The sequence below is a fragment of the Microcebus murinus genome, chromosome 15 (assembly GCF_040939455.1).
Source record: "Microcebus murinus isolate Inina chromosome 15, M.murinus_Inina_mat1.0, whole genome shotgun sequence".
NCBI classification, from domain to species: Eukaryota; Metazoa; Chordata; class Mammalia; order Primates; family Cheirogaleidae; genus Microcebus; species Microcebus murinus.
The window spans coordinates 8,479,289-8,506,355 of NC_134118.1; the positions used below are offsets into that span (position 1 = coordinate 8,479,289).

The 27,067-nt window shown below is 36.1% G+C and overlaps 1 protein-coding gene across 1 annotated transcript in view; it reads left to right on the forward strand.

Annotated features, from left to right (window-relative positions):
- Positions 1–27,067, forward strand: part of LOC105865113 (uncharacterized) — a 215,492-nt gene that overhangs the window by 95,913 nt on the left and 92,512 nt on the right. The window contains exon 5 of the mRNA XM_076010756.1: positions 15,965–16,101. Coding sequence (XP_075866871.1) covers positions 15,965–16,101 — 137 coding nt within the window. The remainder of the gene's footprint in view (positions 1–15,964; positions 16,102–27,067) is intronic.

Genomic DNA, 27,067 nt, shown 5'->3' on the forward strand with positions numbered 1-27,067 from the left:
GTGAAATCTGTCTGTCTTTCTCTTCTCATAGGGCCCTAATCTCATGACGATTGTCCCACCCTCCCGACCTCATGAAAACCTAATTATACCCCAAAGGCCCCACCTCCAAATATCATTGCATTGAGGGTTAGAGCTTTAACATATGAATTTTCAGGGGAGGGAGGGAGGCACAAACACTCAGTCTATAACACTGTGCAAATTAGAAGTAAATTTTAATAAGTGAATAAACATTTCAAAGTAAGGGAAAATACATATACAAGAGTCAAATATGAAAACCTTCCAAGTAGCATTCTTGAATTCATACCAGCTTGCTTGCATTACTGGAAATCTTTCAAGTTTGGTGTTAATTCAAATGAAAGTTGCTGGATTAATCAAAGGTTACTGCAATGTACAGGACCAAATAGATTAATTTTATTTGTATTACATAATATATTCTACATGTTTTGGTTCATTCATTTGGCTACCAATAACCTATTGTGGTAGATTAAAGATTGCCATCAGATCTTTGCTGCTCCTACCAATGAAGAAGTGTACTTCCTCCCTCAAATCTTAGGGGGCTCTGTGACTATTTGACCAATAGCATGTGATGGAAGTGAGGTTGGGTTTCAGTTCAGGCTCTAAGAGACTGCCAGCTTCCATTTTCTATCTTGTTGGTAATCTTGCTTTTAGAGCCTTGAGTTGTCATGTAAAAACTCCAGCTACCCTATTAGAGAGACCAGAAGGTAAGTTCCTGTGACTATAGGAGAGAAAGAAAGATAGAGATGGAGAGAGAGGGGGGAGGGGAGAGAGAGAGAGAGAGAGAGAGAGAGAGAGCACTAGCATGAACACAAACACCCAAGCCTAGCCAAACCTCCATTTGTCCTTGCTAGGGAACAAGGCATGTAGGTGACGCTGCCCTGGACCCTCTACTTCAGCCCACCTACCAGCTGCACAGCAGTACCAAGTGACCCAGTTGATGCCCTGTGAAGTGTACGAATTGCTCTTCTGGGTTGTGCCTGAATTTCTGATCCGCATAATTGGGAGATGCAGTAAATGTTGTTGTTTCAAGGCACTACGTCTTGTCTTTGAGCAGTTTGTTATGCAGCAGTGGGTAACTGAAGAACTTATTTAGCCCCTTCTGTGTACTTTATCAAGTGCTGGAGAAATAAATAGTGCTCATGGTCTGGATAACTTCCACAAATTGGACTTTTTGTGCTTTAAAGGCAAAACAAAAGTTATCTTATTTCTATATTCAGCCAAAGGCTTTTGTGTTTTTGTGTGAAATGGCTTATCGTTAGTTATGCTACGTGCATGTGAAAGGTAGGTGTGAGGGATGGATGTGGATCCATATGGGACTGTTGTGGACAGACTTGTGTTCCCCCCGACCCCCTGCAATTTGGAAGTTGAAGTCCTCACCCTCAGGACCTCAGAATGAGACTGTATTTGGAGACAGGGTCTTTAAAGAGGTATTTAAGTTAAAACGGAGTCACTGGGATGGGCCCTAATCCAACATGGCTGCTGTCCTTATAAGAAGCAGCAATGAGGACACACACACGTGAGCAAGGCCATGTGAGGACACAGGGAGAAGACGACCGTCTGCAAGTCTAGGAGAGAGGCCTCAGAGAAACCACCCTGTCCACATCTTGACCTTGGAATTCTACTCTCTAGAATAGTGAGAGAACAGATTTCTGTTGTTTAGACCACTGGTCTGCGGTACTTTGTTATGGCAACCCTAGCAAACCAATTCAGGGGATCTTGAAGAACTAGTCACAATATATTTTTCTTTTCATTTTTCTGGTAGAAAAGAAGGAACAGCAAAAGACTTCAACATTTTAGAAATTAATATGTGCATTTGGCTTCATTGAAATAAGCTTAATTTGTGTCAGGAGGGAGGTCTGGCTTCCATATTCCCTATAGGCATAGCCACACTATGTGTAGGAAGTTTTGGCTAGTTGTAGGGTACACACAGGTACCTCTGAGAAAACCACAAAAAAAAACCTCACTTAAACTCTCTGTGCTGTTAGACTTTTCTATGCATGTATAGAATTTTAAAAAGTATACCAACCAGTTAATATTTATGTATCAGTGTGGTAAGGTGTCATTATTATAGTAGTAGATGGGCACCATTTTTGTTTTACTGGAGGGAAATCCAATATGAATAAAATAGCAACTTTTCAAACATGACATTTAATCCATGCATGTAAATCAAACTGAGAATCTATTATTCATTATTAAAAGGGTGGCATATTTTTATTACACTGAGAATGAAACACAAACACTGTGAAAAATTTAGTGCCTTTTCTTGAAATTTTAAGACACTTATCATATAGCCATCTAGCCGGGACTGGCACTCACTTTAAAATATAGCCATGAAATTAATAAGTTTGAAGTTTTATGCTCGAAGAAAGGGCGCTCAATTTCAGTGAAATAGGCAAATTTATTTTTTATTTAAAGCTTCCTAAATACTTAAGATGGTCAAGTACTTTGGTAACGCTCCAGTTCCAATATGTATATGAAGAATATAGTTCATATTCTTGTCATTATTAGTCATGGCCACCATGTTCTTCCCTGAGGTGCTTTCTGAAAACTGCATATATCAGAAACTGATTAAAATGACCTAAAGTATTAATTCTTAAAATATGATGAACCCAACATTTTGCAAGAGGTTATTTTCTACGTGACATTTAATATCTAAGAATTGAAATGATTTTAATAACTCATAGGAAGCAGTGGTCTTAGGAAGACTAGAGCCTGAGTATGATTGCTGTCATTGATTATTGGTTATTACTGTTAATAGTGGAGAGCCCTGGAGTATATCATATTGTACAGCTTTAGAAAGATTTTTTTACATCAGTTGGAGGAAGACTCTTTGTGTCAGTTCTTGAAAGGGTCACTTCTGCTAGTTAAGGGGACTCCCAGAGTTGTGAGAATCTTGATGGCAAATGGCTCTTCCAGATGGCATGGGCAGTCATGGACATTTTACTCTCAGCCATGGTCTCTCCCAATTCACCCCTAACTTGCCTCCCACTGCTACCACTACACACAGACCTCTCCAACCTAGCAAGAGGATACCCCACCCCTTTCCACCTCTCCCCCAACAAAGTAAACAAACACAAACATGGCCCAAAGTGTTGTCATTAAGAGCACATCTTTAGCGTGTGGATGACCAGAGTTGGAATCCTGGTTCTGCTACTTACTAGCTCTCAACACTTTAGGAAAATTATTTAAAATCTTTGGCTCTAGTCCCCTCCTTGGTGAAATGAGAATCTAACAATATCTAATTCACAGGGATTTTATGAGCATTAAATAATGTGACATATAATCAACTGCTTAGCATAGTGGGTTGCATGTAGGAAATAACTGGTAGCTATAGTTATTTTCTCATTATAATAATAATCCTCCATGAAGAATGTTCTCTGCTCTCCTCTGCACAAGAACTTTCCCCAGTCCTTCAAAACATTTCTTAAAGAAGTCTTAGTTAATCCTGCCTTAATTCTCTCTTCTCTAAGAAAATGCAGTTTACACTAAATTTGATGCTATTTTGGCTCCACTTCTTGCTATTGGATGATGTGAGAGGTTTCAAGGCATCGGTGCAGAAAGTCACTTTGTCACTGTATCACTCACTCCGTGGCAGAAGAGGGAGAGTAGTATTTATTGAGTGCCTGCATTGTGCTGGTTAGATCGCTATGCACTTAACACACAGTGTCAATGCAAACTTCCCACAACCCAACCCACTGTTACACCCATTTTGCAAGTGAGAAAAACTGAGGTTTTACAGATGAAGATTTTGCTCAGATGTTTAAAGCTGAGATTCGAATCAAATTGTCAAAGAGTCCTCAGTCCAAGCACCAAGATTCTAAACCCGCTGTAAAGGAGGCCACAAGAACTGATATATTGGTTTTTCCTATCTGTAACTTACCCACCAATCCTCACAATTTTCTTTGTATTTTTGTTAGACTTGTTTTTAGTTCTAAAGCCAAACTTCTCTCTGTTTTCAGTCTCTCCTTCCTGTCTCTGAAAGGACAGGCTCTGTATCACGTAGTAAACTAACATTGGGAAGGAGGCGGTCACACTCCATGACATTGGCAGGTGGTCACTTAATCTTAGGAATCTTTGTCAGCACTAGAAGGCAAGCTTCTTGAAAGTAGGGACTCTGGTCTTTTTTGTTCACTGCTGTTTTGCCAGCACCTAGAAACGTGACTGTCTCAAATATTTTTAAAATGAACGAACAAATCTAAGAATTCCAAAGAGTCACACTGAGGTCTTTCAAGAGACAACTATTGACTGCCTTTTAGTGGATATTTTTTTTTTTAACCTTTCAAAATTGTTGGTGTTTTGTACAGATTCACATTCTTTATTTTACTGGGAAAGCTTTCCTAATGCTATAAATCCATCTTTGTCCTTTGTGTCTGTTCTCTACGTCTGTTCACATGCAATGTATTCAGAGTTAAGAATGCCCTAGTTACAAAATAGTAGTTCTTGTTCACTTGGCATGCAATTCAACAATCAAATCATTTTGAATTCTCTAAAGAGGAGGAACTTGCTTCTATATTTGAACTCACTCACATTCAGAGGGAATATGTTTTAATATTTCAACATCTATACAAAATGCTTTACAATTACTTTTAAGGCATTAATTCTCACATGAACACAGAGGGAAGTCACGCAGGACTGAGTAGGGCAAAGAATTTCTCCAAGGTCATGCAGCCCGTTAATTGCAAAGGATAGGCCTGGCTATCTTTTCCCATCATCTGCCTCGTACATGCACCAAGCAGAAGTCAATAACTTTGAACTTATGAGGCTCTCAAAGCTTATGGTGGTAGCAGGGAAAAGATTTATGTTCAAACAAAAACATCACTAAACTCAAGGACCAATAAAGGTCAGTCTGGCAAACTGCCAATCAGATCACATCAAGCCTCTGCTCAAGATTTTTCCATTGCATTTAGATCTTCCCTGCATTTGAGTAAAATGCAGATTCCTTACCTGGGCCTTCAGGCCTTAAATGGTCAAGCTTCTATCCCACTCTCTACCTTTATTTCATCCTATTTATGAGTTTTATTCTGTTCATTTTCCAACCACACCAAACTCATTCCTGCTGCAGAGCCACTGAGTTCACTGCTTGCCTCCTGCCCAAGCTTATCCTTCCCGCCTTGATGTGCCAGTTCTCTCCCTTACACAGGAGGTTCTTAGCAGAGTAGCCCCCTTCTCTGGTCATTTTCTTGTCCATCACTATTTATTTTTATTATTTCAGTATCAATTGTTACAGGTGAAACGTTTATCGCTACTGAGGTCTTATTTATTTGTTCCCTTCCCCAGTAGACTATTGCTCAGTGACAGTAGGAAGCTCGTTTGTCTCAATTATTTTTATCTTCAGTGTCAAAAATGGTATTTAAGTGCAAAATGGACATTTAATAAATGTGTGTGAATGTGACTGATTAAAGGGAAGCCACAAAGTCAGATACATTTTAATATAGTCAAATCAGCAATTCAGTAGCTGGAGAAACCTGAGCAAGTCATCACTTTCCCAAATCTTTTTTTCAATCACCTGTAAAATGGGCTAATGTCAGCAGCATAACAGGATTGACATGCAGATAGAATGTGATAGATAATGTGCACATAAGAGCTTTGTAAAATATAAGATGTTGCACAGGCATTCATTGCTGGAGATCCTTGGTGCAATGTGGGCTGCCCAAAGGGAAAATGTCGATTAGCAATTATTGCCAAAAGTTTTCTCCTTTCCAAATGATATATTTGCATGCTCCTTGTAAAGCCATTTGTGGTTAATTTGTTGGTCTTTGATCTAATCAGGCTGCAGATGTTCAGAAATGCCGTCTTTTTGTGCATTGAGGCTCACTCACTGGGGTTTGTAAAAGTAATGGGCTGTGCCCAATTTTTCCCCAATGTGCTCAACTCTCAGGGACAATGAAAGGAAAAATCTATCTTCTGCCTAACAAGGAGAAACTGAAAAGAAAATTCAACTTTTTGTTTTCACAGTCCAAAAAAAGAAAAAGAAAAAGGTAGGGAGAAGGGGAGAATCCCAGAACTGAATTTTCTAAATGAAAATACTCAGATTTTTTTTCCATCTCTTTCAAATGAAATAGTTTTACTTGGACATTCGAGTAGCATGTGAAGAGATGAGTTATGACATATTGGGGTTGAGGTCAGATAATGAAACTATGATATAATGAGAGGACATACCATATATTTCCTCTTAATTTCAGTTATGCTTGATAGAAAATGGTGGAAAGGTCATATTGTTTAACCAGTAATTATTCAGGTATGACTCAGTTTAGTTTTAGACAGAAATGTAGTTGTCCTAAGCATTTGAAGTTAATCAGACACATGATCAAGGGCTCACAAACCTGTCTTGCTTATCTTTGTGCACAGTAGCTGGTGATTCTCAAAGTATAGGCTGAAGGATCACCTGGTTCACTATTACCGCAGCATTAACATTCAGAGTCCCAAGCCCCACCCAGACTAACTGATTCAAAGGTAAGCATGAGGTCTGGAAATCTGCACTTGTGATAAGCACAGTTGTGTCACTCTTATACAAACTAAATTTGAGGACTGCTAGTTTAGGGTCTTAAGGATATCATAGTATGGTGGTTGGTATTTCTCAAATGATTAAATTAGTTGTTAGGACATTGTAAGATTAGATTCAGGGACTTTAGGTTTGAGAGAGCATAGAATTGTACCCTTCACTTAAAGAGAATTTTTATTCCAAATTATTCATTTTGTAAGATATGCGGTAAACTTCGCCTTTCAGAAAGATTCATTCTGTAAGGATCCTCGGTAGTAGGTTTTTATCAGGGTAAAAATGTTTTTTCTTGGTAAGCTTGTCTGCTTTGGATATCTGAAACCAAAATGAGCAATTTAGGAGAAACAAACAGGCTGGATCCAGGGAAACATCTGGAGAAGGAACTCTAGCTTCTCAGTTTGTAGGAATCATGGAAAGCAATAAATAGAACAGAGTAGAATGACCTTGAGGTCTTTCACCATGAACCCAAGGTGGACTATCAGTTGTTGGCCCCTCTGCATTCAGGAAGCATAGCATGGATGGCTCTGGGCAGACTGCCTAAAAACAGTCCTAGCTCTCTACCTCTGTAACTGTTTTGTATGGCCTTGGATCAAGTCTTTCTTGGCCTCAGTAGTGTCATTTGTAAAATGGAGTCAATAATACAATCTAATTCATAGGAATATTTTGGTGATTGAGCTTGTGAGGATACAGTGCTTTAAAAAGTGCCTTGCCTTTAATAAAGAAATGTTAACTGTTGATAGTATACAAACTGTTAGGTTTAAGGAATTTAAAAAATAAATTTTCTAAAGCAGGGACCTGAAACATTTGACATGAGAGCACTTGTTTTCCAATGGAAGTGATGGTGTAGGAAGTAAGACTCTCTCTCCGTTTATTCGGAAGCCATGATAGTCACAGTTGCTGCTACCCTATATCCTTGGATCTTTGGGCCAAGATAGGTTTCTAACAATAATTAGTTTCTCTTATCCCACAGAAAAACGACTGGGGATTAGAGCTCATTTACCTACTGATTTATCTTGGCTAAGGGAATGGAAGAAAAATATAATGATACTACTAAACTCCCACTGGATAACCTAGGTCACCTTGTACAGTGGCATCAACTCCCACTCATCTGTCCAGGCTTGTCTGCCTCAAAAACAACCTTTTGCTATTTCTAATGCAAATTAAGTCCATGGATTTACTTTCTTGACTACCCCTATTCTCCATAGAATGTCAGACCCAGAAGATACCATTGAGTTTATTTTCCATTCTATCTGCCCCATGCCCTGAGTCCTGGGACCTGTGTCTGGGCTGGGTCCCATCTGTATCTCTGCCTGTACATCTGCTTGAGAACATGTGGATTACAAATGATCACCACAAAGGTCTTGTCCAACTGAAGACAAGATTCTTTGATTATAATGAGCAAACCACCTTGGGGGAGGAAGAGGGATTTCCTGATGGAAGAGCTGCCAAGAAAAAATAATAGACTCTGTGTGTGTGTGTGTGCACGCATGCGCATGTGCACATATGCAGACCTTTGAGAAAATAATTTTGACAACAATAATTTTGACAGTGTTTAAGATGTATGTGTATATCTGACATATGTTAATATATTTCTAAGCATGTGGTTAATAAGAGATAAAACTAGAAAATTAGGTGTTGGTGAGGCTGCATTAGGGTCTTGAATATGATGCTAAGGGACTACAATTTATATGGTAAACTTAAGGTTATGTCAGTTAGGCTTGAAACAGCTTACAAAGCAGCCAAAAATAGAACTTATAATGAACCAATATTTCCAGAAAATATTTGTTCAGTGCCAGAGATAAAAGTAACTTTATGTGACTAGAGTGCAGAGCAAAGAAGCTGGGCAAAGAAATGACAATTAAGTTTTTTGTATGATGTATATTTTTATATTACATCTGGAATTTCATGAAACGGAAATATGTATACTTGGGTAAGCATGTTTCTTTAACAGCCAATAATGAACTTTTTTGTTAGATATCACGGATGAGTCTTTACTGTTAAGATTTCCTTTATCTTTGATTTGCATCATTTTGACTTTGATTTGCATAGGTGTTATTTCCTTTATATTTTTTCAGCTTGAGATTTTCTGAGTTTCTTGGTTTTGTAGATTGATGTCTTTCATCAATTTTGGAACATTTTCAGCCATTATCTTATCAAATATTTTTTTCTGCACCATATACTTTCTCTTCTACTTTTAGGATTCCAATTACATGTGTGTTAGAATGTTTGTTATTGTCTCACAGGTATTTTATGTTCTGACTTATTTTTCTATTTTACTTATTTTTGCCTTGAGCTTTAGTTGGGATAATTTTCATTAATCTCCCTTAGAGTTCACCTGTCCTTTTTTTGAAGTGCCCATTTCTACTGTTAAGCCCATTTAATGGTTTTATCATTTCAAATATTTTATGTTTCTGTTCTAAAACTTTTTAAAAGTTCTTATATTTAAAAGTTTGAAATATTCCAAACTTTCATTGATTATATCCATCTTTTACTCTAATTATAATTATAATAATATTTAATAATAATTATTATTATTCTAATTATAATAGTTGTTTAAAGTCTTAGTTAATTTCAACATCTGAGTCATCTGTGGGTCAGTTTTCATGGGTTAGTCTTCATAGAGGCTGGAATAGAAAATATTTATCCCCCATAAGGGGCTGATCTCTCTGCTCCAATCAGGAATAGAGTTAAGTTGGGATTGGGTTGCAGATTTAGTTGGTTTTAACTTATTTAAAGCTGGTTCCAAAAGCTCTAAGTTGTAAAAGGTCCCTCCTGCCTGCTGTGCTTGGTGTCCACGTCACCGTGGGATTCTGCTCTGCTGTCCAGCTCTGCCTTAAGAGTTCTGTGCCACTGGAAATCTTTCTTTGCCTCCCTGCCTAGACTCAATTGCCCACATGCTGCTAAGCTCTTGGTAAAAGTCCTAAGGTTCAGAATTAGTAAATCCTGAGGACTTGCTCTGTGTCTGGGCTGATATGTTTTCGATATTCCACATTAGCCCAAGATTGTTAAAAGTTCAGCCAGTTTTTCCTTCCCCTGCAACATCCTCACCCAGTGACAGGTCTGCTTCCTCACCTGTTCCCTGGGAAGGAAGCTGCCTCTAGTCTTAGCTCATATAGGAAGACCTTCTCTCTCTCTGAGATTTAGTTTTCCCTAAATTTCTTTGTGTCTTCAGCTCCCTAATGGGTTCAAAAATATGCATAATTTTGTAATTTAACTGTTTTTTTTTCTCATTTTATGGTGGGGGCATTGGGCATTCATGACCCTCTTCATCATAACCAGAAGCAGGATTTTGAAGACTCTCTGTTTTTGAAATCACTTTATCAATATATTTTCTGATTCTAAAAATAGTAATCGTTACAAAAAATTTTAACAATCATTAAAATGCACCATATTTCATGAATATGCATTTTCATCATTTATTCTAGTCCTCTCTGGATTACTTTAATTTAAAAGTATTTGGTGTTTAAGTGGAAAGAATTTTGCCTTCTCTTCCAGTCCTCAGTCTTCAACATTCCCTTTTGCTTCTTGGATTCCACTTCTTTTCCTCTCACCTTTCACAAGTACCTTTTGTGATATGGAAGATTAAATGCATCACCCTTATGCTATGCAGTGAAATTTGGCTTGGTTGTATCTCTTTCTTCCAAAGGAGTCCTCTCTATGGCCAACTACCAGGATCGTCATGATGAGATGGCACTCATACTTGGGGGAGACCAACACATGTATTTCTTACAATATATAGCATTTAATTACAAATCTACTGAAAAATACTTATGGAATGTCACATCATAGGATCCCTATGGAAATATTCAGGTTTGTGGAAAGGATCTTCTGAGAGGTACAATGAAATTTAGTGATCTTTCTTGCCAAAGAGGAAAAGAATGAGTCCTTGGCTACACACTGCAGGGCAAAAGATCTCTCCTGTAACACACAGCAAAGGCAAGTCACTAAAAGAATATATAGAAATATGTAAGATAAGACAGCTATTGTCAAATAAAGTGAATTCCTTTATTTAATCATTTGTGGCTCTTGTCCTCCTTTTCAGTCAGTATCAGTAACTAGACTGGTCTTGTCCATATGCTTATTTATTTCAGGGGCTGTCAGGGTATTTGCGATGACTCCTCTGTCTTATGGAATGGGTTGAGGTGAATTTCCTCTCGTGCACTGTCACAGTGCTGCGTGGCGATTATATATTCTGCTTAGTACACTTGAGCTATTTTTACGCACAAAAGGATGCTGATGTTTTACATGTTTACATGTGTATTTTAGCCTTGAAATTTTTCCCTCTTTATTAAAATAAACAAACTATAATCTAAGCCATTCTAGAAGTAGTTGGCATATAAAGTCTTAAATAAATAAATAATAATGCACGTTTCATATTTTTCTGAGCATGTTTGTATTTACTGTCTAAACTGATAAATGTATCAACTCTGAGAAGATGATACTTATATCCTTGTTTTTTACTGATGAGGAAACTCAAGTTTGTGGATACTTAGCTACAAAAAGAGAAGTGACTTGCCCAAGACCACAACAAAATTCATGGTAGAATTGAGTCAATACTGAACAAATTCTTACTTCATCTACTTTGAATGTATTGCCAGATATGACCAATTTAGGACAATAGGGGCACTAGTTTTAATTTCTAAATGCAGGGATAAAAATAGATGAAACTATTGTTAATAACATAGGTTCAACTTTATTTTTCAATGATGGCCCCAAACAGGTCTCTGACTCCATTTATCCTCCTCCTCCTCATTTAACTTTTATTCTCTTTTATCACAAGGGTTACTCACAGCCAACTAGCCAAATGAAAAGTACAGCTTGATTAAGGATCTCTTTTGTCAGTAATTTGTGCCTAATGTTTTTAGCTTTCCCATGGGCTGTTGTAAAAAAATGGTAAATCTGGTTTAAATGAAACCTGATCCTGTTAATGGTTTAATAGCAGCTGCCACAGGGTTATGGTATTTTTCAACAGATGCCTCTATTTCATTTTGTATCTAAACTGAGTCTTAGAATATTTACATGAGTCATATAAAATAACCTACACAATTTTTGTTGACTATATTGTTTTAAAATAGTCTCCAGTAAGACTTTATCTTTATCCATTTGTAATAATTCACACAAGATTTAAAAAAGAAACCCAAGGCTATAATCTGTTCTTTTAAATTTTAAGATTATCCATGTCATGATTTTCCTAATTTTTTTTTAAATGCCAAGAAATAGACTCCATCTCTCAAAGTCTGGGGACTTGAAAAGTGGCTTGGTTAATCTAAATTTTCATTCATCTTTGCAATTGTTTTTATTTAGCACAGGCACATTGCTTATATAGTAATGTGCATTGTAGTTCAACTGAAGTAAACAGAGGACTCACAAAATTAAATGAGACTCTATTTTTTTCTTCAAGAGGTAGACCTTGTAATAATAATTCAAGTTATCGTTATGGGTAGGATTAGTTCCTCTGGAGAGTTTGTTCAACCACTTTTTTTATTTATTTTTTTTTATTTCAGCATATTATGGGGGTACAGATTTTAAGGTTTCAATAAATGCCCATTTCCCTCCCTCCCCCCATAAGTCTGAGTCTTCATCATGACCATCCCCCAGATGGTGCACATCTCACTCATTATGTATGTATATACCCGCCCCCCTTCCCCCTCCCACCTGCCCAATACCCTATTACTGTAGTACCTATGTGACCACTTAGGTGCTGTTCAGTTAATACCAGTTTGCTGGTGAGTATATGTGGTGCTTGTTTTTCCATTCTTGGGAAACTTCACTTAATAGTATGGGTTCCAGCTCTAACCAGGAAAATATAAGATGTGCTATCTCACCATTGTTTCTTAGAGCTGAATAGTACTCCATGGTATACATATACCACATTTTATTAATCCATTCTTGGATTGATGGGCACTTGGGCTGTTTCCACAGCCTTGCGATTATGAATTGTGCTGCTATAAACATTCGAGTGCAGGTGTCTTTTTTGTAGAGTGTCATTGAATCATTTGGGTAGATGCCCAGCAATGGGATTGCTGGATCAAATGTGTTCAACCACTTTTAAAAAAGCATTTATTCTGTGCAATGCACTTGTGCTGGGTACATAAATGATACAAAGATCAAGGACAGGTGTGAAACAATGGCTATGATGGAAGATAGCAATAGTTATACAATAGGTAGTTATGCAATACAACAGAGCTCAGGCAAAGAGGAACGAATACAGAATATCATGTTAATTAACATATTACAAGCTTGATTTCTAAAGCTCATGAAGTGCAGAATCTTGAACGGGCAGGGTCAAATTTGTCTTTTTGCGTGGGTCACATTTTCATAGTGGTATTGTTGCTCAATTACCTGGAGCTGGCGGGGTGAGTCATGTGAATACACCCAATAGTGAATTTTCAAGGGCAAACAGCAGGAGTTCAGACCAACTGTTTACTTAATTCTAAATTGTCTACAAGCATCAGTGAATATGGTGTGTTTCTAAAAGGACAAGCATCCCAATCTCCCCTTGTCTTTATATCTTTCCTAGGTACTTCCTCAAAAGAAAGACGCGAAACCTGGCATGGCTTTCTTGTTTGAACTCTTTCTCCTGCGTGGAACATGTGCTCACCTCCACCAGGTCGTGGGCTGGGCAGTGTTCCCTTTGTGTGATAACAACTTCGACGTAGTGGAGGGAAAATTCAAGTGTCCCCTTCTCCGAGGACCTTATGACCAGAAACTCAGCAACTTCAGGATAATTGAAGATTTAATTTGTCTGGACTTGGACCACTGGCTGTGCAATCTCTATTTTCAGGTTTGCAGTGTGATTTTGTAAGTAGAGAAGAACTTAAACTTCTTGTTCAGCTGCTTCTTTCTAGCCTTTAGTTTCTTTTCATGCTATTGGAAATTTTAATAAGTCTCATGAAACGGTAAAAATAATTACATCTTTAATACTGATTTCTGATAACGTAGAATCAATTGGTATGTAGAAATAAAGAACACAATGCTAGAGTTAGCAGGGAACTTAAAGATCATTGAATACGATCTTCTGTATTGTGAATGGGCCAGAACTGCTGCCCAAGCCTCCTGGCTCTCAGTTCGCAGTCTGTTGCAGGGGGAGCAGGGTGTGCAGCTTCATCTCATCAGTATGGGATAGGGCTGCTATGCTTCCTTCCTTATTGAATGAAAGTACTTACTGCATTTCTGTTGTGTGTTGACTATTGCCTGCTCCAGGGCTACAAGAGAGAGAAGCTGTGGCTTCTGCCTTCCAGACTCTTGCTGTCTATCTGATGAGACAGACATATGTTCATCTAAAGAATAACTAACGATCCCTATTTCTACAGGACTCATGAGTGGCCATCACAAAACTATCTTCCTTTGGCATACTACTTCAAGGCATGCTGTCTTGGGTTTACCTCTAGTATTTACAACAAACAAACCAAAAGCACTTGGGCATACATCATGCATTTGTATATATTTGGCATTCTGGTTATTTTCTAAACAAGGCCTTGAACAGAAATGCCATTGCATATATTCATTCTAGGCAAACACTACAGAGGATCCAGAAAATGACAGCATCCATTAAGCATAAACCATTCCAACACATTTGTAGTCTATTTTTGCCCTATATCCAAATTTTTTCTTCCTGATTATGATGTTTTTCCAGGTGGCCTGTATTATAACATCCATGAATTGTTCTTCCTTACCTACACATTTGATTTTTTTAATCTGTCTACCTACCTACCCATGTGCCTAATGAGAGAACTATTAAATATGGATATTTCCAGGAAACACATGTAATTTTGGCCTTCAAACAAGCAGCTAAATATGCTTGTGTGATGGTCTTCCTGTTTCCTATTTAGTTTGAGTAGAATTATCTGGCATTTTCTCCCCTTTTAGCTAATTTTCTTATTATCAGGTTTTACTGAAATATCTTGTTGGGACAGTCTAGGTATGCTGTTAAGAAAGTAATTCTCACATGAATATATGCCTTTCTGTTCATTCTGGAAACAGGACTATCCCTGATAAATCTGATTGTACATTAGAATTATGTGGGGATCTAACTGGGTTCTACTCTCAGAGATTGTGATTCAATTGTTTCGGGTTGGGGCCTCAGGCATCAGAAGTTTTTTAAAAGCTTCTAAGAATCAGAAACATGATATAAATAACCTTGAAAAAGAAGACTATAGTAAATGAATGCAAAGAAGTTATTGAAAAATTATCCAAATTTTGAAGATAATTATAGAAAACCCACAACAAAATATTTTAAAAATTGGTGACTTGAATACTGTACTAAGAGTCAAAATAAATTTAAAATTAAAATATAGCCATAAAATAAAATTAATTTTGGTTTAGTTCATATGAAAGGCATCTATAATTTTTAACTAACTTTTTCACTAATTGGTGCCTAAAATTCTGTGTTCTATAAATTATGGCATGGAGAGTCAGACCTAACTTTGTTTCATAAAAGACAATTTATGTAGTACTGCTATGAATCATAAAGATAATTTATATTTAAGGTTAAATCAAGAAGTGATGCACAAAAGTTACAAGATCAAGAAAAGTGATTGTTAAACAACATAAGAATCATTTGATTTGACCAAAATCTACTTGAATTTGAACATATTACTAAAATTTTCCTCTTTTTGTTCTGACTTCCCATTTTTAGAAAAAGCCTTGGGGGAAAAAAAGTAATAAAATGATTTATCTACAGAGCCTAGTTTGCTCTCATCACTATAAATGGATGTGATTATCCATTAACATTCTTATTTGATGGACAATAATAGAAATTTTATCCCTCCGTATATTTCATGGGGGGAGACTTATTTATGAGAGTAGTAAAATTAGGCAAGATTCATGATTTTCTGATTGTAGACAGAAGAAGTAGGAATGGAGATGCTTCTTTTTCATGAGGACAAAAACAAAAAAAAATTCTTATCTGGAAACCCCAATGTGTAATTCTAAAATATGTGAATTTTCCCAATGTGAGTTTTCTCAAATGGAAAAATTTCTGAACAAGTAAATGTTGGATTTACTCAAGAAAAGAAAAACTTGGAAGTGGGAGGAGAAAAGACATGTAATGCAGATGATGAGATAGAAAAGTGATTTTTACAATACAGCCTTAGAGGAGACTAAAGGAAAACAAGACAGTCCAGGTGAATACTGATTTTTCCTTTTCCGAGTCAGTCAGTGGGAGGAAATGGCAGCGTCTGAAGCCATGAGGGAAATCGGTTAATACCAAAGAAATTCTTTCTTTGTCATGCAACCAAACAAAATCACATAGGTTTAAAAAACTGAATTTATTATTGACCTTTTGGATTATTTAAATTGTCTCATTGTTCTTGAGAAAAACTGTGTATGTAATAGTTTCAACATTTTAGATAACAGATTTATCTCTTCATAGGTAATTAAACTTCCTTTGCATTTGGATGATCAAGAAAACCACGAAAGCCATACTCAGCTTTCCCCGGAATTTCCGGTTTTTCTAATGGCTAAACCAGAGACAGCAGAATCAGGGGTGGACAATACCGCTGGCCTCTCAGAGAAAGAAATGGAGAGAAACAGGCGTGCATCAATGGATCATGAAGCTGAAGGCACTTTGCATTCTTCTTGGGGTTGGTTGACTTGTTTTTCTCACCATTTTATTGCTAATATTTCAAGTTGTGTAATATTAAACTGGTTAAGAAGTATTTATTCTTTATTAATGTCTGATTTTCAATATTATGCCATTTAAAGAGAATATAATCATTGACAAGAATATTAGTTTTTAGATCGCATTTTCTATTAGACAAGTCAATATGAAATTACTTCATTGAAACACAAGTCTTTCTCCATGGTCTTACTGCTTTAAAATTTGTTTTTTAGGTTTTTGGGGGATTGAGTACAATTTGACTTCTTTTGGTCCTTATTTCTAAATTTTAGTCTTTCTTGCATTCTCACGGGATTGCTAACCAAAAAATGGCTATGAAAGATAAAATGTTCTCAGAAATAAGTTCTAAAATAATATTGTTTATTTTATAAGACTTTGATTTCCAAGACTCGTTTAATCAAGCATTAAATAAGTAAATAAACTATTTTGAAACAATCTACAAAAGTTCCAATTTATGGAGGAATATACTATTAGAGATTACTATAATTTTTATAAATGAATTATTTTCTTTACCAAAAGACTCACAGGAGTCTTAATGAATAAAACCCTCTGTGAACGGATCCTTGATTCCCTTTTCAGCCTTCTCATATTTGTTATCAATCATTTCATATGTATTTTCAAACATTTTTCTACATATATGTGATCTTAAACAATGGATATCTTTTCTATGTTTTTAAAACTTATGTAAACGTATCATACTTTGTATCTGCTTCCTCAACTTTTATTTTCTCTCAACACTGTCTTTAAAATTTATCTATCTCTATCACCTATCATATCTATATTTCTAGTTTATTGATTTTATTGTCATAGAAAATTCCTTTGCATGAATATAAAAAAATTATGTATTCTTGTTGTATCCAGTTATATTGTAACCAAGGCTACCATGGTGATTTTTGAACATATTCTCCTTGTGCACATGGGTGAGAATTTCACTAGACCATATACACCCCAGAATGGAGGAATCTGAATAGCTGAATCACAGCGCATATACTTCCGAAATTTGTAAGCTAGTGTGATATTGCCATCAAGCAGTGCCTCAGTTTACTCTCCTAAAGTCTGTGTAGGAGAGTTGCTTTGGCCTACATCTATCAACCCTTACTATTGTAAAAATTTGTTAGGTTTTGCCAATTCAATTGCCATGAAATACTGTCTCTCATTGTAATTTTCCTGAATACAAGCATGTTAGAGCATTTTAAAAATATACGTATGTGTGCGTATATATATGTGTGTGGATATATATATATATATATATATATATATATATATATATATATATATATATATTCCTGCTGACCATTTGGGTTTTATCTTCTGAGAATTGCCTGTTCCAATGGTTTTTCCACTTTTCCTTTTGGTCATTTGTGTTTTTCCTCATCCATCTGTAAGAGTTGTGATATGGTGCTTTGTTTTCAGGTGACGTAAGTGGTAGGAAACCCTTTATTTTTGGATTCAATTTTTTATTGTTATCAATTATCTAATCATTCTATATAAATTTAATTCATCAAAAAATAATTAAATTAACTTGGTCTTAGTATTATTTTGTCTTTTTAATTTTTACATTTATTTCCCTTTGTTACAGTTTCATGGAATAGGCAATACAGTCACATTGTTCAAAGTGAAACCTACCTCTCACCTCAGGCCCCAGCAACCTAGTTCTCCCTGGAGAACACCAATGTTTTTTGTGTATTATTTAATAGATGTTTTATATATTCATAAGAAAAGACATAGAACTATTATTATAAATTTGAAATACCACTAAATCTGTTTTCACATTCCTCTTTTCATTCCTCACATTGATTAACACTTGCTGTCTTATTTTTCTTTATTAGTCTTGCTTGAGTTTTATTTTTCATTCTTTTCCAATATACAACTGATGCATTTGCCTTCTATAAACTTCTACACTGATTTTTTTTTTTGTTTTCTATGTGTTTGTTTATCCTCTTAGCTTTTTGATTTACCTACTCTTATTTTCTTCGTATTTTCTCTTGGGTCACTTTTTTAATCTCTTTGATTTAGAGCTTATTTCATTTATCTTCAGTCTTTCTTTACCTGATAGGGTGTCAGTTATGAGTGGATCTGTCCATTTTCTTCCTGTAAGTCTGTTAGATAAGGCTTTATATATTTTAAATCTGTCCAACGCATCCAAGTTTATAATTGTTATAGTTTTAAGGATGATACTATTCTTTTCATATTGATGTAGTCTTCTATTTGCCTATTTAAAACTTTTGAATTTACATTCTATTTCTTCTGGTATTAATATTACCACTTGAATTATTCTATGATAAGTATTTTCATGACATACATTATTTTTTTACACTTTATTTTAAAATTTTAAAGTTTATCTGTGGTACAGTTTGAATATGTATTAGTTAACCAAACCTGGATTTTATTTTTATAGTAAAGACAAAATCTGTATTTTATTTTTGTATTAAAGACAAGTTAAAGGGTATAAAAATACAGTTAGATAGAAAGAATAATTTACAGAATTTGATAGTACAATAGGGAAATTATGGTGAATAATAATTTATTGTGTATTTCAAAATAGCTAGAAGAGAAGATTTGTAATATTTCTAATGAAGAAAAGATAAATGCTTGAGGTGATGGACATTCCAATTATCCTGATTTGATTATTATATGTTGTATACAAGTATCAAAGTATCACATGCACCCCCAAATATTTACAACTAATTGATATGAACAAAAAACCAGAAAAAGACAAGTAGATATATGTCTTTTAATAGATAAGTTTAAATTTTTTGAAATTATTCTTATTACTATTGCATTGGCTTGTTGATGAAATCTTAATTTCATATTTATCATGCTATGTCTTTTCTTTTTAAAAATACTTTCATTTCTGAATTTCTCTTTAGCCAAAAATAATTTTATTTTGCTTATTCTCTGCTATATGTAATCTACAGATTTTATTAATGACTTTAGATGTTATCCTTAATTTTTCCATCTACATATTTAATTATAAAATATCTTTAAACATCTAAGTTTATTCCATATTTCTATTCTCTTCCTGGATGTCACAGGACTTTTAGCATGCCTTACCCATTAGACACCTCCTCTCACTATTGCTATTATTGGCTATGCTTTCAATTTCACTTTTTTATCAAGCACAGCATTTAGTTTTTTATTTTGTACCCAATAAAAAGTTAATTTACTGACACATTGTGCTAATTAAAAATATTATTATTTTTAATATAAGACATTTTCACACTGTTTCTATTTTTCTTCTTGTTGAAATGAACCTTCAGTAATTCATTTACAGTTTGAATCTCAGCCATTTTATATCTGAAAGAGTCTTTACTTCTTCTCCTACTTTTGATAGATCATTTATTCATGTATAAAATTCTAGGGTAGTAATAATTTTTTTTTACTATTTTCTCCACCGTCTTCTTATGTCTTTTTTGTGGTGGATCAGAAATCGGCATTAGGTGAGCAGCCACTGAAGTATCTTCAAAAGGAGAGTGGTGTATTTCAATTTCTATTTTAGGTGGATCCCTCATGTATTTTTTAGGAGTATTATTTGAGAAGGGCATATTTAAAAACAGATCAGTTAAGAAAAGTTTAGAGTAGTTCAAGTAAAATATGAGGGCTTCAAGTAGGAAATTCATAAAGTATTAGAGAAGTACAACAGAATGACCATAAGAATAATAATAAAAATGACCCTGTGATTCCATTGGGTACTGTTGGTGAACAAAAACAAACGATTTTAGTCACTAGCACCTTTAATCCTAGCTAATCGGGAGGCTGAGGCAGAATGATCACTTTAGGCCAAGAATTTGAGACCAGCCTGGGCAACATAGGGAGACTTTGTTTCCCAAAATGTGAAACTTAGCTCAATACAATGATATATACCTGTACTCCCAGCTACTTGGGAGGCTGAGGCAGAAGGATCACTTGAGTCCAGGACTTCGAGGCTGTAGTGAACTATGATGGTGCCACTGCACTCCAGCCCGGGTGACAAAGTGAGACCATGTCTCTAAAAAGAAAGGATAACAAGGAATAGGATGTGGATACCAGCCAGCAGATGATAGAAAATAAAGGAGAAGGATCAAGATTAGGGGAAAAAAATCACAGGCATGATTTGGATCTACTGGATTTAAGATTTCTATATTATATTCAAATAATAACGTTCAATGAACCATTGGGAACATGGGCATGAAGCTCAGGAAAGAGATGGAGAGTAAGGAGGGAGACCATCTTCATTGTTAGAGCAGCATAAACACGGGGACTCTCGCTGGAACTGCCCAGTGGTTGAATTCGGGGGGAGCGTGTGGGAGGATAGGGGTGTTGGGGGAGACCGCAGGGCAGGGAGACGGTGAGGTCTCAGAAGGCTGCTTGATCCCTACCGTAATAGCCAGACACAAAGTCTACACTATTCAACTTCCTGGGTGGCATCTCCCTTTCCATCTTGTTCTGCTGATCAGCTGGGTAACATGGAACTTCACAGGGGACGATATATATTTCCTAAGTTGTTACTGGAGTTTTCCATGTCCCTTAGAGATTATGCCTTGTTGGACCAAGTACAATTCTGCTGGTTTTATGGATTAAGTTCTAGAACCTCTGCTTTCCTGGAAGGGGGGCAGGTCCACTCTAAGTCCTGGGCCTCCTTATTCTACACCTGACCTGCTTCCTTGTGAGTAAGCCAATACTGTCAGCTAATGACAACCGGGATACCACCACCTCCACCTCCAGATAACTAAATATCATTTTAGAGAGTGATATATATATCTGGAGATGTTATGTTGAAATTTTATGCACACAGTACAGATATACATTAAATATGTCACTGGTTTTAAATAAATATTTGTAAAAATAGATTAGAAATGATATGTATTGAAGGTAGGTAACAAAGTGCACAGTTATAAAGCAGTTTGATCAAAGTATATTGTTTCTCACACTTTAGAACTTGGATTTGATTTACCTGTAGCCAGAGAAGATAAGTGACCAACAACACTGTCTGGTTTTGGTAGGTAATGAGTAGAGTTAGTGGCTCTCAAAATACACAACTTTAAGTTGACTTCAAGCATTTTATGTTGGAATTTAATAGGCTTAAGACTTTAATTTTTAAATTTTAAGCGCAAATATCCAAAGTGGATATCAATTAAAGTGCCAATATGCTTAGTGTGGACAAAGAGAAGGTGAGGATGTGGGAGCATAACATGAGCCTAAGACCTCAGCTGTCTGAGAAAGAGCAGAGAGTGTCATCGAGGGGCCCTTAAACCAGAGACCGCCCAAAATCAGAGTTAGCTTCATTCCAAATTTCTTTGTGGGGCAATTCTGTTGAGAACATTCATGAACATTGTGGTTAATTCTTATTCAGTTATCTCTGCAGGAGAATGGCTTTTACGCCATGCCTTTATGTTGAATTAGATTAATCAGGCCTTTTGACTTGAGGGTCTGGAATGCCCTTGCTCTGTGAAAACAAATTTCTTTAACATTAGCATATTGTCCGTGTAACCTGGGAATCTGAGATGGTAGAAAGGGAGAAAAAAGTCCAAACCCTTTCTGATGGTTGAAGATCATCTTCCTGAGATAAAATTAATAATTCAAAAACTATAAAAGGAATGAATATGATTTCATTATATAAAAGGATAGAAAGTATGCCATTTTTTGTTTAAACATCAAGTTCAAAAGTCAAGTATAAAACCACTATGCGAGACACTATAAAATGCATGCCTTTGCAAAATAGATTTCTTTCTTTTTTTTTTTTCTCTCGTGTTTTTGGATTAAGTATAGAGCTAAAATTATTATTTTAGAATTTTTAACTTTTGAGAAAGTGGGTTCTCACTTAACTGATAATATTTCAGTGATATTGACATTTTAACCTAGTTTTAGGATGCTGAACAGAAGATGAGAAGCAATTACTCTTGGACCATTTTTCATCAGATCATTTTTGCTTTCTAGTTTTCCTGAGGGTAATGGGGCTGTATTTTCCGCACCTACTGCACTGTGCTACGAACTTGGCCTTTGGACTGCTGCTCACAGATCCCCTGAAAGGAGGACAGGTGGTTCTCCAGAAAGCATGAATACCAACACGTTAAATATGAGAATACTACATATCATAAGAAAGAGAGTCTTTTATGCTTGAGGAAAATGCTTTAGAAAAAATTGATTATTCATTTGCTCTTCTCTGAGCTGGAGACTGATTCAAGCCTCACATTCAAAGACTACAGACGGACCTTCTGCTCCTATTCTGAACAGATTTATACAAAAACAGAGCATAAAGTCTCTGAACTCATATCTTCGTTATTGCTTATATGTATTTATTTTTCTTAGAAGCTTCCTAAGCATATTATTAGTGGTTAATATCCCCCATGGGTTTGTTTTCTAATATATCAGTGCTGTAATACAGTATGCTGTTTCTGCCACTGATATGTTGCTAAGAGATTTAATAATGGGTAAACAAACACAACATGTGGTAATTCATTTCAAATTAAAAGTTTATTAAACTCTGGCTTGATGACTTTCTGGCTATTTGCAATTAAAGGAGCAAACCTTAGGGAAGGGGTGACCACGTGGTGTGTTTATGGCTGCAACATTTCTATATGAGAAATGAGTATATGATCTTCCACAAGCTGTCCACACTGATAGGCTCCATATGTAATCTGTCGAATCGACATACTGTCCCCAAATCATGAAAAAGTGACTTTAATGGTCACTTACAAGCACACACGTGTACAAATGTGTGCACATACATGTGCACACACATACACACCACTAGAAGATTTCAAATTTAATCCCATGGCTGATGTTTTAAGTGGCAATCAGCTTCGTAAATAGGTGAATGCCTGAGGCCAGAAAATATTTATGAAAGGCTGGAAGAAAAGACTTATAAGTTTTGGGTTATTGCCATCTTTTAGGCTGTTTTACATTTCAGGGAAATATTTGGTATGCTTGATAATTTTGGTTTGAATATGCCTACATTGCATGAACAATGGTCTCTGGCAAGATCTATGTATGTTTTTTGATGTAGAATTCAATTTAGGGGAATTTTATCATGCAAGCATAAGAACAAATCATGCTGTTAAACACCATGGGATTATAAACCAAAATAACCTCCAGGGGCTTACTTGAGCTCAAGCCCACTCCATCATGAGATATGTATTAATATATATCCACATGTCCAGTAGGTGATGGGAGTGCACACTAGCACTCTGGGAGACCCGCAGGCCTTCTGGGAGAGAATTCATACTTGGAGAAGAAGTGAAACAGATGCAAAATAACTGAATAACAAAGACTTAGTTGTTAGGTGAAGGGGCAGTTTTGGGAAATTTATGTTATCTATGAATTCTGTTAGTTTTCTAGCCTAGTCATGTCATGGTGGAATTCTCAGAGAGAGAGATAACTGCATGGAAACACTCTCAAACTTGCAGAAAGAGGGAACCATGTTATTGAAATTCTAGGAGACATGGAACTATACCATATGTTGTAGTAGTATATACTCTCCTATGAGCCAGTGAGGCATAATATATGTATAATATATATATTATATATTATACATATATTATTATATATTAATTATATTAATATATAATTACATATTATATATTATATATATATATATATATATAGTAGTTCCCCCTGATCTAAAGTTTTGCTTTCTGTAGTTTCAGTGAGCCATGGTCAACTGCAGTCCAAAAATAGGGGAATACTGTACAATAAGATATTTTGAGAGAGAAAAAGAGAGAGATCACATTCACATAACTTTTATTACAGTATATTCTCATGATTATTCTTTTTTATTCTTAGTTGTTGCTGTTAATCTCTTACTGTGCCTAATTTATAAACTAAACTCAATCATAGGTATGCATGTATAAGAAAAAACAGTGTGTGTACAAAGTTTGGTACTATCCACTGTGTCAGGCATCCACTAGGGATCTTGGAATGAATCCCCGATGGATAAATAACGGGAGACTACTCTACTGTGTTCTATATACTACAACTCTGTAATCCAAGGTATTACAGAGGCCACTGTAGGCAGAATATATGAATAGAAATGAATATTCATGGGCTCATGTGAGTCATATAGGTAGATCCCAAAAATAAATTGGTGAGCTTTTGAAAGAGATTGAAATTTGCTTGAACTTCTTTTAAAATATCCCATTTTATATCTATACTGATATGATCTGGGGAATGATGTGTTAATCTCACAATTTTGTCTTAGGGTTGGAATAGTTTAGAGTTCAAAAAGGAAGCATAGATGGAAATTCTTTGGGGTAAAAGGAAAGTCAGAGCTAAGTGAAGAAGTCAGATGGCATAAGGTATATTTGAAGAACTATAAAGAACCATTGGACTCCAGGATCTATTGGGATGAATTTGGGCAATGAGCATTTTAAGACAAGAAATCCAGTAAGGAGGCCATTCATTGCCTTAGCCCAGAGAAGAGATGGTATAGGCCTGAAGTAGAACATCGCTGTGTGGTGCAGTCCAGAGACATGCTAAAGTTGACCCAACAGAATTTGGAAAGTGAATAGTTGTGTCATAATGAAAGACATGAAGATCACAGGCAAGGGTATTTCTATCTCAGGTATCCAGGAAGACAGTGTTGCCCTTACCAGAGGTAAGAGACTCAAAGAAGCGGGTTTCAGATAAATGGCAGCCAGTTACTTTTGGTCACACTGAGTTTCGGTCAAAGTGAATTTAAAGTGCTAGGGGAAATAAAGAAGACAATGCCTTTCTTGGAGTTGAGAAGATGAATTTAAAGCTCAGGAGGGTCATGTGGCATCATCTTGATAGATGTGGAGATTATAACCACAGGAACGAATAAGTTTATCAAGGAGGAAAAAGGAGGACCAAATTAATTGTAGGACAACCTTAATTTAAAGGACAGAGGGGAAAAAAGGATACAGGAAATTGCCAAGAAGCAATCTGAAAAAGTAGGAGAACTAGGAGGTGAGGCAAAATGGAGACCACGGAGTTTATAAGAGTCTCAGGGAGGGACAGGGTGGTCATATCAGTAAAGTACTCTGTTGTGGCACTAATCAAACTTTAATTTGCATATGAGTCACCTAGAGATCTTGTTAAAAGGAAAATTCGGATTCAGTACATCTGAGGTGGGCTTTAATTCTGAGTTCCCATGTGCTGCATATCTGTCTGTCTGTCTGTGAACCTCACTTTGCTACAGCCAGGCTCTGGAAAGATTGACCAGGATAAAGATGAAAAGACAGTTTGCCTGCAGCGCTTCTAGCTACTCACCCCTCTATGCCCCCATTTAGTTAGCTAAGTCTTAAAAAATTCTCCATAGAGAGACTCCAACTCCATCAGTGCAGGGATCATGGTTTTGGCACATAATAGATTTTCAGGAAATATTTGCTGAATGACCAAATGAATACCAACTGGGATCAGAGCTCCTTTCTGTGTTAAGCAGTCAAGCAGGCAGTTTATGTATTTTATATTTTAAATTAAATACAGTAAAATTGACTTTTTTTAGAGTGTACAATTCTATGTAATTTAGCACACAGGTAGATTTGTGTAATCACCACCATAATCAGAATAAAGAAATATGCTATTATCCCCCCAAAACTCCCATGCATTGTCTTTTATACGCACGTCCTTCCTCCCTCCCCCCGCCCCTGCCCTGCATCCTAGGCCCTGGCGCCCACTGATCTCTTTGCCATCACAATGGAAATTGTCATACACTACGTAACCTTTTGTGGAGACTGATGCCTTTCACTCAGCATGATGCCTTCAAGATTCATAAGAGTTGTTGTGGTATCAACAGTTCATTCCTGTTCGTTGTTGAGGAACATCCCATGGTAAGGATGTCCCATAGTTTATCTGTTCACTTATTCAAGGGCACTTGGATTGTTTTCATTTTTGGCAAGTATGAATAGAGTTCATATAAATGATCATATACAGGCTTTTGTGTGATTATAACATTTATTTCTCTGGAATACATGCCTAGGAGTACAACTGCTGGATCGTATTATATGTGTATATTTAACTTTATTAGAAACCACCTGTTTTGCAAAGTGACCGTACCATTTTGTATTTCCACCAGCAGCCCAGGAGAGTTTCAGTTGCTTTGCGTTCTTGTCAGCACTTAGTATTGGCAGTTTTAGTAAAGTCCTTGTAATTTGTGTGTAGTGGCATCTCATGATTTTAATTTATACTTCTTTGATGGCTAATGTACTTATTTGACACCCATATGTCTTCTTAGGTGTCTGTTCAAGGATTTTGCCCATAAATGAATTGTTTGTTTTAATGTTGAATTTTGAGAGTTTTATTCATTCTGGTTACAGATCTTGTATGTGGTTTGCAAGTACTTTCTCCGTGTCTATAGTTTACCTTTTTATTTTAACAAAGTCTTTCACATAGCAAAAGTTTTGAATTTTGATTAAGTCCAATTTTTCAATTTTTTAAATAGTTGTACCTTTGATGTCATGTCCTTGAACCCTTTGCCCAACCCCAGTTCACAAGATTTTCTCTTATGTTTTCTTCTGAAAGTTCTAGAGTTTTGCATTTTACATTTAGATCAATGATTTATCTGAAGTTAGCTTTTGGGTAAGGTGTGAATTAAGGTTGAAGTTTTTGCATATGAATGTCCAGTTGTTTCAACACCATTTGTTGAAAAGATTCTTCTTTCATCTTTGAATTGCCTTTGCGCTTCTGTCAAAAATCAATTGCCCAGATATATATGGGGTTCTAGTTCAGGGATTTATTAGGAGGCCCGGTGAGAGGACTCTGCCTGCTGGGTACTGTTATGCCTCACACAAGCCATGAAGCAGACGAGGAATGAGCAGAGCACAGATGCAAAGGAGCTGATGGCACTTAACCCTGAAGCTCAGGAACAGGAAGCCAGGAGCAGACTGGTCACCGAGCTTGGTTGGTAGCTCAGTCATGCAGAAACCTACTGTGTGATGGTGAGAGTCTGTATCTGTGATCAGTTTTAGTCAAATCTCCATATCATGTTCCCCAAA